This window comes from Coregonus clupeaformis, chromosome 15 (genome assembly GCF_020615455.1).
Source record: "Coregonus clupeaformis isolate EN_2021a chromosome 15, ASM2061545v1, whole genome shotgun sequence".
Classification (NCBI taxonomy): domain Eukaryota; kingdom Metazoa; phylum Chordata; class Actinopteri; order Salmoniformes; family Salmonidae; genus Coregonus; species Coregonus clupeaformis.
Genome location: NC_059206.1, coordinates 61,334,828 through 61,346,243, shown reverse-complemented (window position 1 = coordinate 61,346,243; position 11,416 = coordinate 61,334,828). Strand labels below are relative to the sequence as shown.

Here is an 11,416-nt window from a genome sequence, read left to right as displayed (position 1 = left end):
TCAGCTCCAGGGAGGGAGATGAAGATTACATGATTCTATTACGTAGTATTTGGAATTCTAATGAAATGCTAATTATTTACACACACTCCTCACGTGTGGAGATAAAGTCCTCAATCAATTGTCAATGATTATGGAATATCCAGTAGGATAAGTTAACGTCTTAACACCTTAATGTTTCTGCACTCAGAGACAATGCGTAAAAGCGTGGTATGTGCCCGCGCAGGTACGCCTGTGTGGTTCTGTTGGTCATAACATTTCTACCCAATGTCTATTTTGGTGAAGCTTTTATTTGTGTATTATCTTTACTCAATCTCTACATGGGATGGTCGAAGAAAGATCTAAATAATGTTTCCAATCAATACAATAGTGTTTATTAGGTTTAAGCCTACCAATACTGTATTTCTGGGCTGAGTAGCCTAATCACTATTGCACAGAAAAGCACATTTTATTCCTTATAAAAACCATTACACGCAGCGTAGCCTATTAGTCAATATCAAGAAAGTGACGCAAATAGGGAATATAGGCTATAACCTAATGTCAATCAAACATTGGCACCAATCATTGTGCGTTGAGGGTAGGGCGGTCACAATATAAATCCTGTAAGAACTGCAATTGTCAAGACGCTCTGAGCTACCCCACCAAGACATCTACATTGTCAAAGTGTGTGATTATGCGATGATGGGAATGGCGCATAGCAATCGTTGCGCTCTTCTTTCAAACTAACCTGAGGATGTATTGGAAGCAGAGTGAGCGACTACAACCATGATTTGAAGCTGGATAGCCTACATTAAACACTCGAATTTAATAACAGAAACAATGACTGAAGGAAACCACAGTAGTGTAGGCCTACTGAATTGGTCCTTGTCGGACCTGGACCGGTTCAGTAGCCTAGAGGACATCGACGTGACAGCGGACGGGACTCCGATTTTGAGGGTCTTCATCTGCATCGTTTACTCGGTGGTGTGCGCTGTGGGCTTGGTGGGCAACTTACTGGTACTCTTCTTTATCAGAGTGAAACAAGAGAGGAAAAAATCCAGAATCAATTTCTTTGTACTTAACTTGGCAGTGACGGACTTCCAGTTTGTGTTGACTCTGCCGTTCTGGGCAGTGGACACCGCACTGGACTTCAGCTGGCCGTTTGGAGACGCCATGTGCAAAATCATCAGCTCCGTCACCGTTATGAACATGTACGCGAGCGTGTTCTTTCTGACTGCAATGAGCGTCACCCGATACTGGTCCGTCGCCTCCTCTCTAAAGGATCGAACTAGGCAAAAGTCCTGCTCTGCCAAATGGATTTGCGTGGTTCTTTGGGTTTCCGCAACAGCTGCGACGGCACCAACATCCATATTCTCAACGGTGACCAATGTAGCGGGGGAAAAACTCTGTTTGCTTAAGTTCCCTGATGGACAATATTGGTTAGCAGTTTATCACCTTCAGAAAATAATATTTGCATTTGTTTTACCCATGGCCATTGTTTCAGTCAGTTACATCATGCTTTTGCGATTCATCCGCAACCGCAGTATGAAAACAAACAACACCAAACGAAGATCACAAGTCACCAAATCTGTCACCATCGTGGTCCTGTCCTTCTTTCTTTGCTGGATGCCAAATCACGCCATCACATTCTGGGGCGTCCTTGTGAAATTGAATGTTGTGCATTGGGATAAATCTTACTACATAGTTCACACTTACGTATTCCCTGTGACTGTCTGCCTTGCGCACGCCAATAGCTGTCTAAACCCTGTCATTTATTGCCTAATGAGAGAAGAGTTCAGAAAGAAACTGAAAGATTTGTTATATCGCGGATAGTCACTTTACGCAGTGGAAGATTCGGTTACCGTTGCCATTACGCACGCGCTCCCTGTTGCATAGTATATCCTATAGGGCGCACGACAAGGGTCTACTATAATAGGCTAAAGCAGTATGTTCTGATGGAGAAAAAAATCACAAAATAGGCATGGGCAAGCACTAACGCAAAAGGGAACAATGATACAGTATCCAATGGCTACCCAAATTGTGCATGAGGCAATTCTGCCTGTTATGGTTCCTCCTATCCATGTGCTGTTGTATTCCCGGATAGTCATCATTAAACGATAGAGAAACCGCCCGGATAGTCATCATTAAACGACAGAGAAACCGCCCGGATAGTCATCATTAAACGATAGAGAAACCGCCCGGACAGTCATCATTAAACGATAGAGAAACCGCCGGACAGTCATCATTAAACGACAGAGAAACCGCCCGGATAGTCATCATTAAACGATAGAGAAACCGCACGGATAGTCATCATTAAACGATAGAGAAACCGCCCAGACAGTCATCATTAAACTATAGAGAAACCGAGGCAGACTAGATACCATCTATCATTCCATCATTATTGTAGCCTAGTGGAGAGAAACGTACCCATGATCAAATGTCATCCATCACAGCTGCACGTCAAGTCTTCATTGTGCGCAATGGCATTTGTCACAAATTCACAAATTACATGCAATGGGAGGGAAGTGTAAATGTTATGCCTATAGTAAAAGATGAATGTGAACTTCATAGATTGAAAACGACCATATTGCCTAAAATGTGTTCATGCAAAAATAATGTTTTTGTTTCAAATAAACACCCATATTTAATCTCACCCCGTTGCCTTAATGATTGCATTATTGTGTTTCATGTCAAAATGGAAAACGAAAAACATGACAGTCTTGACACCGATTACTGGAAATGGTCAATTTCCCTCTGAAGCCCACAACCAGTGTTATGAGTAAAACTTGACAGTTTGACAGCTTTTACCGGTAGGCCTATGCATGTATTGCCTAACAGGCCTACCGATAGGCTACACTTATGAATCACATACCAATAAAATAATTAATCTCAGTTTTATATTGGCCTATTATCCTATTTTCAGGACACAATTATTGTTATTTTTGTTATACTCTTCAGACTAATGAATAGACCTATTCATGATCCTCAAACCTCTTGACCAGCCATCTGTGTACCAACACATGAGACATTTTACATTTTAGTCATTTAGCAGACGCTCTTATCCAGAGCGACTTACAGTTAGTGAGTGCATACATTTTTTTTTCTTCATACTGGCCCCCCGTGGGAATCGAACCCACAACCCTGGCGTTGCAAGCGCCATGCTCTACCAACTGACTTACACGGGGCCCAAGACACAAGATCAAGAGCTAATTTATTAGTTAGTGGCTGAAATAATCAATTCATTGTATGATTGTATGAATATTCTAAACAGCCAAGTACCCTACATGGCTCCCTTCACAAAAAATGTCTAATGCCCTGTGTGATCCGCATGGGCCGCCCCAGCGCAATGCGATACCGTGGTCACCTGACCGCGCTGCCAGGCTGTGCGCGTCGCGAGAAGAGTGGCGCGCCCTTTACCGTGTTGTGTCAGGAAGAAATGGAAGCTGGCAATGCACGAATTTGATCATTCAGAGATCCGAACAGTTGAGTCTGTGAATGGCGCCAAAACAGGACCCTAAACCTAAATTTCAAGAAGGTAATGTGCACCGAATGATGAACTGTAAAAGTAAAAACGTAGCAACACCCTGTTGTCTCGTGTGTGAAAAGGCATCGACGCCTCTATTCGCTATGGCGCTTCTCGCGCAGAGCACGTTAGCCAGCTAGCTAGAACAGTCTGCCCTGCTGCGATGCTAAGCTGCTAGATATCATCAATATGAAAATGGCCTGAATAATGTATTGAGAAATGTAAGTGTCATATACCATAAGTAGTGTAATAATACACTTTACTTTCGTATTCATTCAGCCAGCTAGCTAGACTGTTTGCGCTAACTGGCTGTGTTGAAACAATAAGCTAGCTAGCTAATTGCTAACGTGTAAACAATCCCTTGCCAAGGGCCTTGGCTTGAATAGCTAATGTAGCTAGCTAGCTTACTATGTAATTGTGTTACTATTGCATTTGCTTTATAATTTGGCCACAAACAAAATACATTTAGCTACACCTTAGCAAGCCACTGGTATTCAAGGTTTGTTAATATAACCATCCAGCATGTATTTTTTCTGTTTTCAGGTGAAAGAGTTCTGTGTTTTCATGGGCCATTGCTTTACGAAGCAAAGGTGGGTTTAGATTAATTCCACCAATCTAAATGGCAGTCAACTCGTGCTCACTAAACAATAAACCATTTACAGTAGCCTATACCATCATATTTATTAAAAATTCTTAATGACTGTTGTATTTCAGGCGGTGAAAACCAATATCAAGGAGAAGCAAATTAAGTACTTCATTCATTACAGTGGATGGAACAAAAAGTGAGTCATTTTTGCATTGTTGGCTTTTCAAATAATAATATAATATATGCCATTAATAAGACATGTGTATCTAAAGTGACTTACAGTCACTTTAGATACAGGAATTTAATCCACTACCCTGGCGTTGCAAGTACATGGTCCAACACAGCGTTTTCCAAACTCTTGGGGACCCCAAGGGGTGCACGTTTTGGTTTTTGCCCTAACACTACACAGCTGATTCAAATAACCAACTTTGATTATTTGAATCAGCTGTGTAGTGCTAGGGCAAAAACCAAAACATGCACCCTTTGTGAAACGCTTCTCTAACATCTGAGCTAAAGGACATGTACTGTCTCAATGTAGACAGTACTGTTGTCGCTATGGCCCATCTTTTTATTAATGTTTACCTCAGCCACAGACCTAACATTCATGTATTGTTTCAATAAATCTAAACTGACAGCAATCTGAATGTGGTTGATTTCTTTCTGTTTTAGCTGGGATGAATGGGTTCCTGAAAGCAGAGTTCTCAAATATGTGGACAGCAACCTGCAGAAACAAAAAGAGCTTCAAAAGGCTAATCAGTGAGTTCATCTATCATTTACAGACAGATTTTGTGTGGGGTGGGGGAAGTGTTTTAATGTATGGAATGTACCTACTGTGTCAACATTGTATGCAACCTGCCATTGAACGAAATACAAGAATGAGATTCTATATGTCAATCAATGTCTCCCCAGAAATGCCGACGATGACTCGAAGATGGGAGAACATAAAAAGTGATTCCACTTATTTTAATAATGAACCACAATAGTAATCTTTATGTATATAGCACCTATGATACAATACTTGCAGCCCACAGTGCTTTTACTTGTAAGCACAAGTTGAACATAAAACATACTGGTTAAAAGAACGATACATAAAATGATCAGTTTACATGAGAAGACAAGATGTTAAAACAAGTATTTTTGAAGGTTATTGTAGTTCATGGCCTGGTTTCTTGGCGTTGTTCCTTTCTCTTGCAGGCATTATGATGTTGAGGGAAAGATGAGGGGTGTAGCACCGAGCAAGAAGATTGCTGCTGTGCAGCAGAAAAATGTTGATCTGTAAGTTTGTTCTTTTTTCTTTCAAAGTTTGACCTACTTTCAAGCTTTCACAAAAAGAATTGAACAACTCCTTTTTAATGCAGTCTTTTTTTCTTCTTCAGGAAAGCGAAAAAGACAAAACTAAAGAGTAAGTAAAAATGTTAGTCCCACTAGTTTCTGATACTAGTTAAATTAACCCTTTAACATTCCTTTATGGCTAGAGTTTGATTGTGTGTCTGTTCCATTTGTCTTTGTGCAGCACCAGGGGCTGGAGAAGGCACCAGCACAGGGGAGATGCCACAGCCACCGCGGAAGAAGAGGGCCCGTGTCGACCCAACTGTGGAGAGTGTATGTCCACCTATGGATGCTGTGTGTTGTCCCTCACATACAGCAGGCCTGTTCTGTTCACCAATTGAAGCCTCTCATACTCTGCAACAATGGCTCCAGTTCCTTAAGATGTCGTACAGCAGTCAGTCAAACACAGATGGGATTTGTAGTTTTTAAACAAAACCCATAGCTTTCTTTTTCCTCATTTTCACATCTCTCTTATTGTAAATGAGTGTGACTGTTACATTTGGTTTTAATGTAATCAGGAGGAGACGTTCATCAACCGTGTGGAGGTCAAGGTGAAGATTCCTGAGGAGCTGAAGCCATGGCTGGTGGATGACTGGGACCTTATTACCAGACAGAAGCAGGTGGGGGTCTAGACAGCTGTCTACCAGGGTTGGGCTCAATTCCAATTGAAGATGGTAAATTCAGGAATTTGAATTTTAAACTTCAAAAATTGAAAAACTCATTTAAAATAGATGGCTTTTTTTCTCTGAAATTATTGAATTGGAATTTCAGTTCCTGAATTGACTGCCTTCACTTCAAATTGAACCCAACCCTGCTGTCTACCATGGTCAGAAGATGGCAACAACAATTTAATGGCAAGACAGTCTTTCTCTACAAGTTAATTCTTTACAGGATTTTGTTTGTTTAAGCGTATTTATGAGGTTCTTGCCAAATATGTATACATTATATTTTTCTATATATATTTTTTTTTTTTAGCTTTTTCACTTGCCCGCGAAAAAGAATGTGGATACTGTCTTGGAGGACTATGCAAGCTATAAGAAATCAAGAGGAACTTCAGAGAGCAAGTAAGCAAAACCACACCCCTCTCGACGCTGCAGTAGGAGTGAAGTTACAATTAAAAAGGTCATCTGAATAGAAACCAGGCAATTAGAAAGTAGGCCTATATCTGGTTGTTTATCAAAGTTCGCTAGCTGTAATTATCTTGCTTGGTGAAGTTCAACCTGGGTATCACACATTCTTTAGCCCCAGCTGTGAACACACCAGCACTGCGTGTTCACTTATCTCCTGTCCTGGTTCCCCTCAGGGAGTATGCTGTGAACGAGGTGGTGGCAGGGATCAGGGAGTACTTCAACGTCATGCTGGGCACTCAGTTGCTCTATAAGTTTGAGAGGCCCCAGTACGCAGAGATACTGGCGGATCACCCCGACACACCCATGTCCCAGGTCTACGGGGCCCCGCACCTGCTCCGGCTCTTTGGTACGTAGCCACCAGGGGTGGGGGGGGGGTGCGTATATAAAGTGCATATATAATGGTCGGTCTGAATGAGGAGCATCTGAAGTGTCCTCTGGACTGTAACTTTGAACTAATATTTCAGTTTGAATCTCAGGAGACCAAGGTTGTGGTGATGGAGCTCTTTAGGAGAGGTGAAGACCGATGGGAAATAGTTCTCTCTTTTTAGTTATTAGAGAGCCGTAGGAAAGTTTAGTACCGTTTTTCTACTCTTCTCCTACCACCTGTCATTGGTGCACTGTGACATCACCCACGAAAGCTCTCATCTCCAGCCGTACTGCTAATGAAGGAGACTTTAATAGATTTCTGTGTCGGCCATTTTCACAGCGGGGATGAGAGTTTACTTTCTCCTCCCGAGGCTTTTGGAGTCAATGGGGTGTAAGAGAAAGTGTAACGTGCAATACCCGGGGAAGGCCAGAAAGTCCAAGTGTCTGCTGCTGCCACAAATTGCATCCAGAATCCCATTTTGTTAGTTAATGAATGAAAGCGGTGACTTTGAGCAGATCTTTAACCACCGGCAATTGGGTTCTGATCTCAAACCGGTGTGATTATCAACCGGAGTAAATGCCAGGGACATTTGAAAGCATCTCGTTAAGAGCCAGGTTGAACTGAGGTTAGTGTAATCAATGGCTGTGTCAAACACTTGAAGGTTGAACGCCAGGCGTCAATTGGCTGTGCTCTCTGCAAACAAAAACTGCTGAAATTATTTAGGAGTGCGTTTAACAAAGTCACAACACACTTTACAGATTTTAAATTTTAAAAAATATATAGCAGTTTCCATGGGTGTGAGGTTTTATCAGCTAATAATTATCTATCCATACCTGCATTGAGAGCATTTATTCAAATAAATATCTAATGCTAATATAGATGAATGTCTGTGTACATATGGTTGAATCTGGTTCCTGACAGTGCTGTTCTTTGTGTTGTGCAGTGAGAATTGGAGCTATGCTGGCCTACACTCCCCTGGATGAGAAGAGCCTGGCTCTGCTACTCAACTATCTGCAGGATTTCCTCAAGTAAGAAGCCTCCCCTTGGCAGAGCATTCCCTAACCTGGCTGGCCTATCATATTTATGTTGTCATCAGAAGGTGTTCACCGTTGTAGCCCACTGACCACGAAATGCTGCTATCTAATCTTGCACCTCGGCTCAGCCTAAGCTGGGCAACACAATCTTGACACTGACAGAAATTCTGAAATTGGAAGTCCCCAACTTTCTGATACCACTCTCACAAGAAGTTATCAAGACCATTGGATTCCAGAGTAGACCTAATCATACAGCTTATTTCAGTCATCCTGATGAAGCAATTACAGTTCCTTTGTTCACTGTTGCTCTGTCATCAATGTTTTCCATTGCAGTCGGCCTAAATGTCTCGCCATGTATATGCATGGTGCTGTCTGTGTGTATACCCTAGAGACTATCTGTGAAAGAGGCCATGATCCTATCCTATCCTATTTCCTGTGAACAATGTGGCCTTATCCTAATTGCTGCAGATGATTATTTGGATAAACTCCGTTAAATGTCCAAATGGAGGCTTGGTTATAATTTGTTACGATGAGCTGACACGCTCCTCATTCTTCCACAGCCTGTAATATGTATAGACTTCATAGAGGCCTATCACCTTTTATGAATACAGATGCCATGTTGTCAATTTTATATGGCTGGTAATTGACATCCGATCGCTTGTCCTCCTGTCTGTCTGTCGTAGGTATCTAGTGAAGAACTCCTCCCTCTTCAGTGCCAGCGACTACGAGGTGGCGCCCCCAGAATACCATAGGAAAGCAGTCTGAGAGGAAAGTGCAGTTGGGGACGATCGACCCCTTTCGGGAACACCAAGCCTCTTCCAGACTACACGTGACCATCTAAACCTCTTGAGTGGAAAGCTGGACTCAATTCTTTCACTTGAACTCTTTCTGGAGGTTCCCTGGAGTCTGTTGTCTTTGGAGCAGAGCTTTTAAGATAGAAAGTGTTTTTCTTTCTTTCCCTCCTACGTAAAACAAATGAGACAGGCATGTTTTTCTCCCAATATCGGGGACTTTTTTCCATGAGCAGCTCTGTTTCTGTTTTTGTCTGTTTTCACTTCAAATGGCTTTGCATGTGTTGATTTATGGGTATTTGTTAGCATAAATTACATATGCGATTCGATGCTAACCACAATTTGTGCAAAGCAATCGAATTCAAATGTCTTTGGTGGATACATTAGCTGTGTAATGGTTGGCTATCATTTTGTAATAAAGATGTTTCTACACAAGTTCTGTATGGTAAATATCCTTAATTCGCCCTGCCAACCTGTACTCTACAATACAGAAATAATCTTCTCATTAATTTGACATTCGTGAAACTATTTTGAGATCGAACAATGGCCATTTGAATTCCCATTAGATGGTTCTCACTCAAGTTTTGTCACATGCACAATCACAGTGAAATGCTTGACTTGCAAGCCCTTCCCAACAGTGCAGTATTCAATATCAAAATAGTATTAACAAAAAAACTACTGGAGAATGTAAAGTCTAAACATGGTCAGTGCCAGTACCAAATGTGTAGGGATACTGGAGTAGTTGAGGTATATATGTACATGCATGCAGGGATACTGGAGTAGTTGAGGTAGATATGTACATGCATGCAGGGATACTGGAGTAGTTGAGGTAGATATGTACATGCATGCAGGGATACTGGAGTAGTTGAGGTAGATACGTACATGCATGCAGGGATACTGGAGTAGTTGAGGTAGATATGTACATGTATGCAGGGATACTGGAGTAGTTGAGGTAGATATGTACATGTATGCAGGGATACTGGAGTAGTTGAGGTAGATATGTACATGTATGCAGGGATACTGGAGTAGTTGAGGTAGATATGTACATGTATGCAGGGATACTGGAGTAGTTGAGGTAGATACGTACATGTAGGCAGGGGTTAGGAGAAAGTGACTGGTAGCGGGATGAATAATACTAAACAGTATGACAGCAGCATAAGTGATGCGTGTTTGTGCAACACTGTCAGTGTAGGTGTGATAGGTGGGACTATACATTGTGTACAAAACATGAAGAACAACTTACTAATATTAAGTTGCACCCCCGCCTTTTGCCCTCTGAACAGCCTCAATCTGTCAGTGCATGGACTCAAACGAGGTGTTGAAAGCGGTCCACAGGAATGTTGACTCAAATGTCTCCCACAGTTGTGTCAAGTTGGCTGGATGTCCTTTGGGTGGTGGACCATTCTTGATACACACGGGAAACTTGAGCGTGACAAACCCAGCAGTGTTGCAGTTCTTGACACAAACCGGTGCGCCTGGCACCTACTACCATACCCCGTTCAAAGGCGCTTAAATATTTTGTCTTGCCCATTCACCCTCTGAATGGCACACATACACAATCTGTCTCAAAGACTTAAAAATCCTTATTTAACCTGTCTCCTCCCCTTTATCTACACTGATTGAAGTGGATTTAACAGGTGACATCAATATGGGATCATCGTTTTCACCTGGTCATTCTTGTCATGGAAAGAGCAGGTGTCCTTAATGTTTTGTACACATGTAAACAGGCATGAAAATTTACTGGTAACCAGAATATATAAATAATTATGGTAATATACATGTATACATGTAAACAGGAGTGATATCGTGACACCGGCTCCGACACTCGTCGGATGTGGCAGGGCTTGCAAACTATTACGGACTACAAAGGGAAGCACAGCCGCAAGCTGCCCAGTGACACGAGCCTACCAGACAAGCTAAATGACTTCTATGCGCGCTTCGAGGCAAGCAACACTGAAGCATGCTGTTACGGACGACTGTGGGATCACGCGCTCCGTAGCCGATGTGAGCAAGACCTTTAAACAGGGCAACATTCACGGATTACCAGGAAGTGTACTCCGAGCATGCGCTGACCAACTGGCAAGTGTCTTCACTGACATTTTCAACCTGTCCCTGACCGAGTCTGTAATACCTACATGTTTCAAGCAGACCACCATAGTCCCTGTGCCCAAGAACACCAAGGTAACCTGCCTAAATGACTACCGACCCGTTGCACTCACGTCTGTAGCCATGAAGTGCTTTGAAAGGCTGGTCATAGCTCACATCAACACCATTATCCCAGAAACCCTATACCCACTCCAATTTGCATACCGCCCCAACAGATCCACAGATGACGCAATCTCTATCGCACTCCACACTGCCCTTTCCCACCTGGACAAATGGAACACCTACGTGAGAATGCTATTCATTGACTATAGCTCATCGTTCAACACCATAGTGCCCTCAAAACTCATGACTAAGCTAAGGACCCTGGGACTAAACTCCTCGCTCTGCAACTGGATCCTGGACTTCCTGATGGGCCGCCCCCAGGTGGTAAGGGTAGGTAACAACACATCTGCCACGCTGATCCTCAACACGGGGCCCCTCAGGTGTGCGTGCTCAGTCCCCTCCTGTACTCCCTGTTCACCCTTGACTGCATGGCCAAGCACGACTCCAACACCATCATTAAGTTTGCCGACGA

The 11,416-nt window shown here is 42.6% G+C and overlaps 2 protein-coding genes across 3 annotated transcripts; both read left to right on the top strand.

Moving 5' to 3' along the window:
- The first annotated feature begins 488 nt into the window (after positions 1–488).
- On the top strand, positions 489–2,329 carry rxfp3.3a1 (relaxin family peptide receptor 3.3a1). The gene has a single exon (XM_041884799.2). The coding sequence runs from the start codon at positions 817–819 to the stop codon at positions 1,807–1,809; it is 993 nt and encodes a 330-aa protein (XP_041740733.1). The 5' UTR covers positions 489–816; the 3' UTR covers positions 1,810–2,329.
- Positions 2,330–3,348: 1,019 nt separating this feature from the next.
- On the top strand, positions 3,349–9,171 carry morf4l1 (mortality factor 4 like 1). Of its 2 annotated transcripts, XM_041882886.2 has the most exons (13): positions 3,350–3,511; positions 4,043–4,089; positions 4,214–4,281; positions 4,755–4,841; positions 4,995–5,033; positions 5,280–5,360; positions 5,462–5,487; positions 5,599–5,687; positions 5,933–6,034; positions 6,390–6,478; positions 6,718–6,890; positions 7,855–7,939; positions 8,629–9,171. In XM_041882886.2, exons 1-13 carry the CDS (start codon positions 3,472–3,474, stop codon positions 8,708–8,710), a joined length of 1,008 nt encoding a protein of 335 aa, XP_041738820.1. In that variant the 5' UTR covers positions 3,350–3,471; the 3' UTR covers positions 8,711–9,171. The 2 variants fall into 2 exon arrangements, with proteins under 2 accessions (XP_041738821.1, XP_041738820.1); XM_041882887.2 differs by lacking the exon at positions 4,995–5,033 and having other exon boundaries at positions 3,349–3,511.
- Positions 9,172–11,416: the final 2,245 nt, after the last annotated feature.

What these genes read in the sequence shown, in the direction of transcription:
- rxfp3.3a1 (XM_041884799.2), top strand. Translation starts at nt 817, where the DNA reads ATGACTGAAGGAAACCACAGTAGTGTAGGCCTACTGAATTGGTCCTTG.
- morf4l1 (XM_041882886.2), top strand. Translation starts at nt 3,472, where the DNA reads ATGGCGCCAAAACAGGACCCTAAACCTAAATTTCAAGAAG. An exon ending in CATTGCTTTACGAAGCAAAG is followed by an intron (nt 4,090 to 4,213) that starts GTGGGTTTAGAT and finishes GTTGTATTTCAG; the next exon opens with GCGGTGAAAACCAATATCAA. An exon ending in GCACCTGCTCCGGCTCTTTG is followed by an intron (nt 6,891 to 7,854) that starts GTACGTAGCCAC and finishes TGTGTTGTGCAG; the next exon opens with TGAGAATTGGAGCTATGCTG.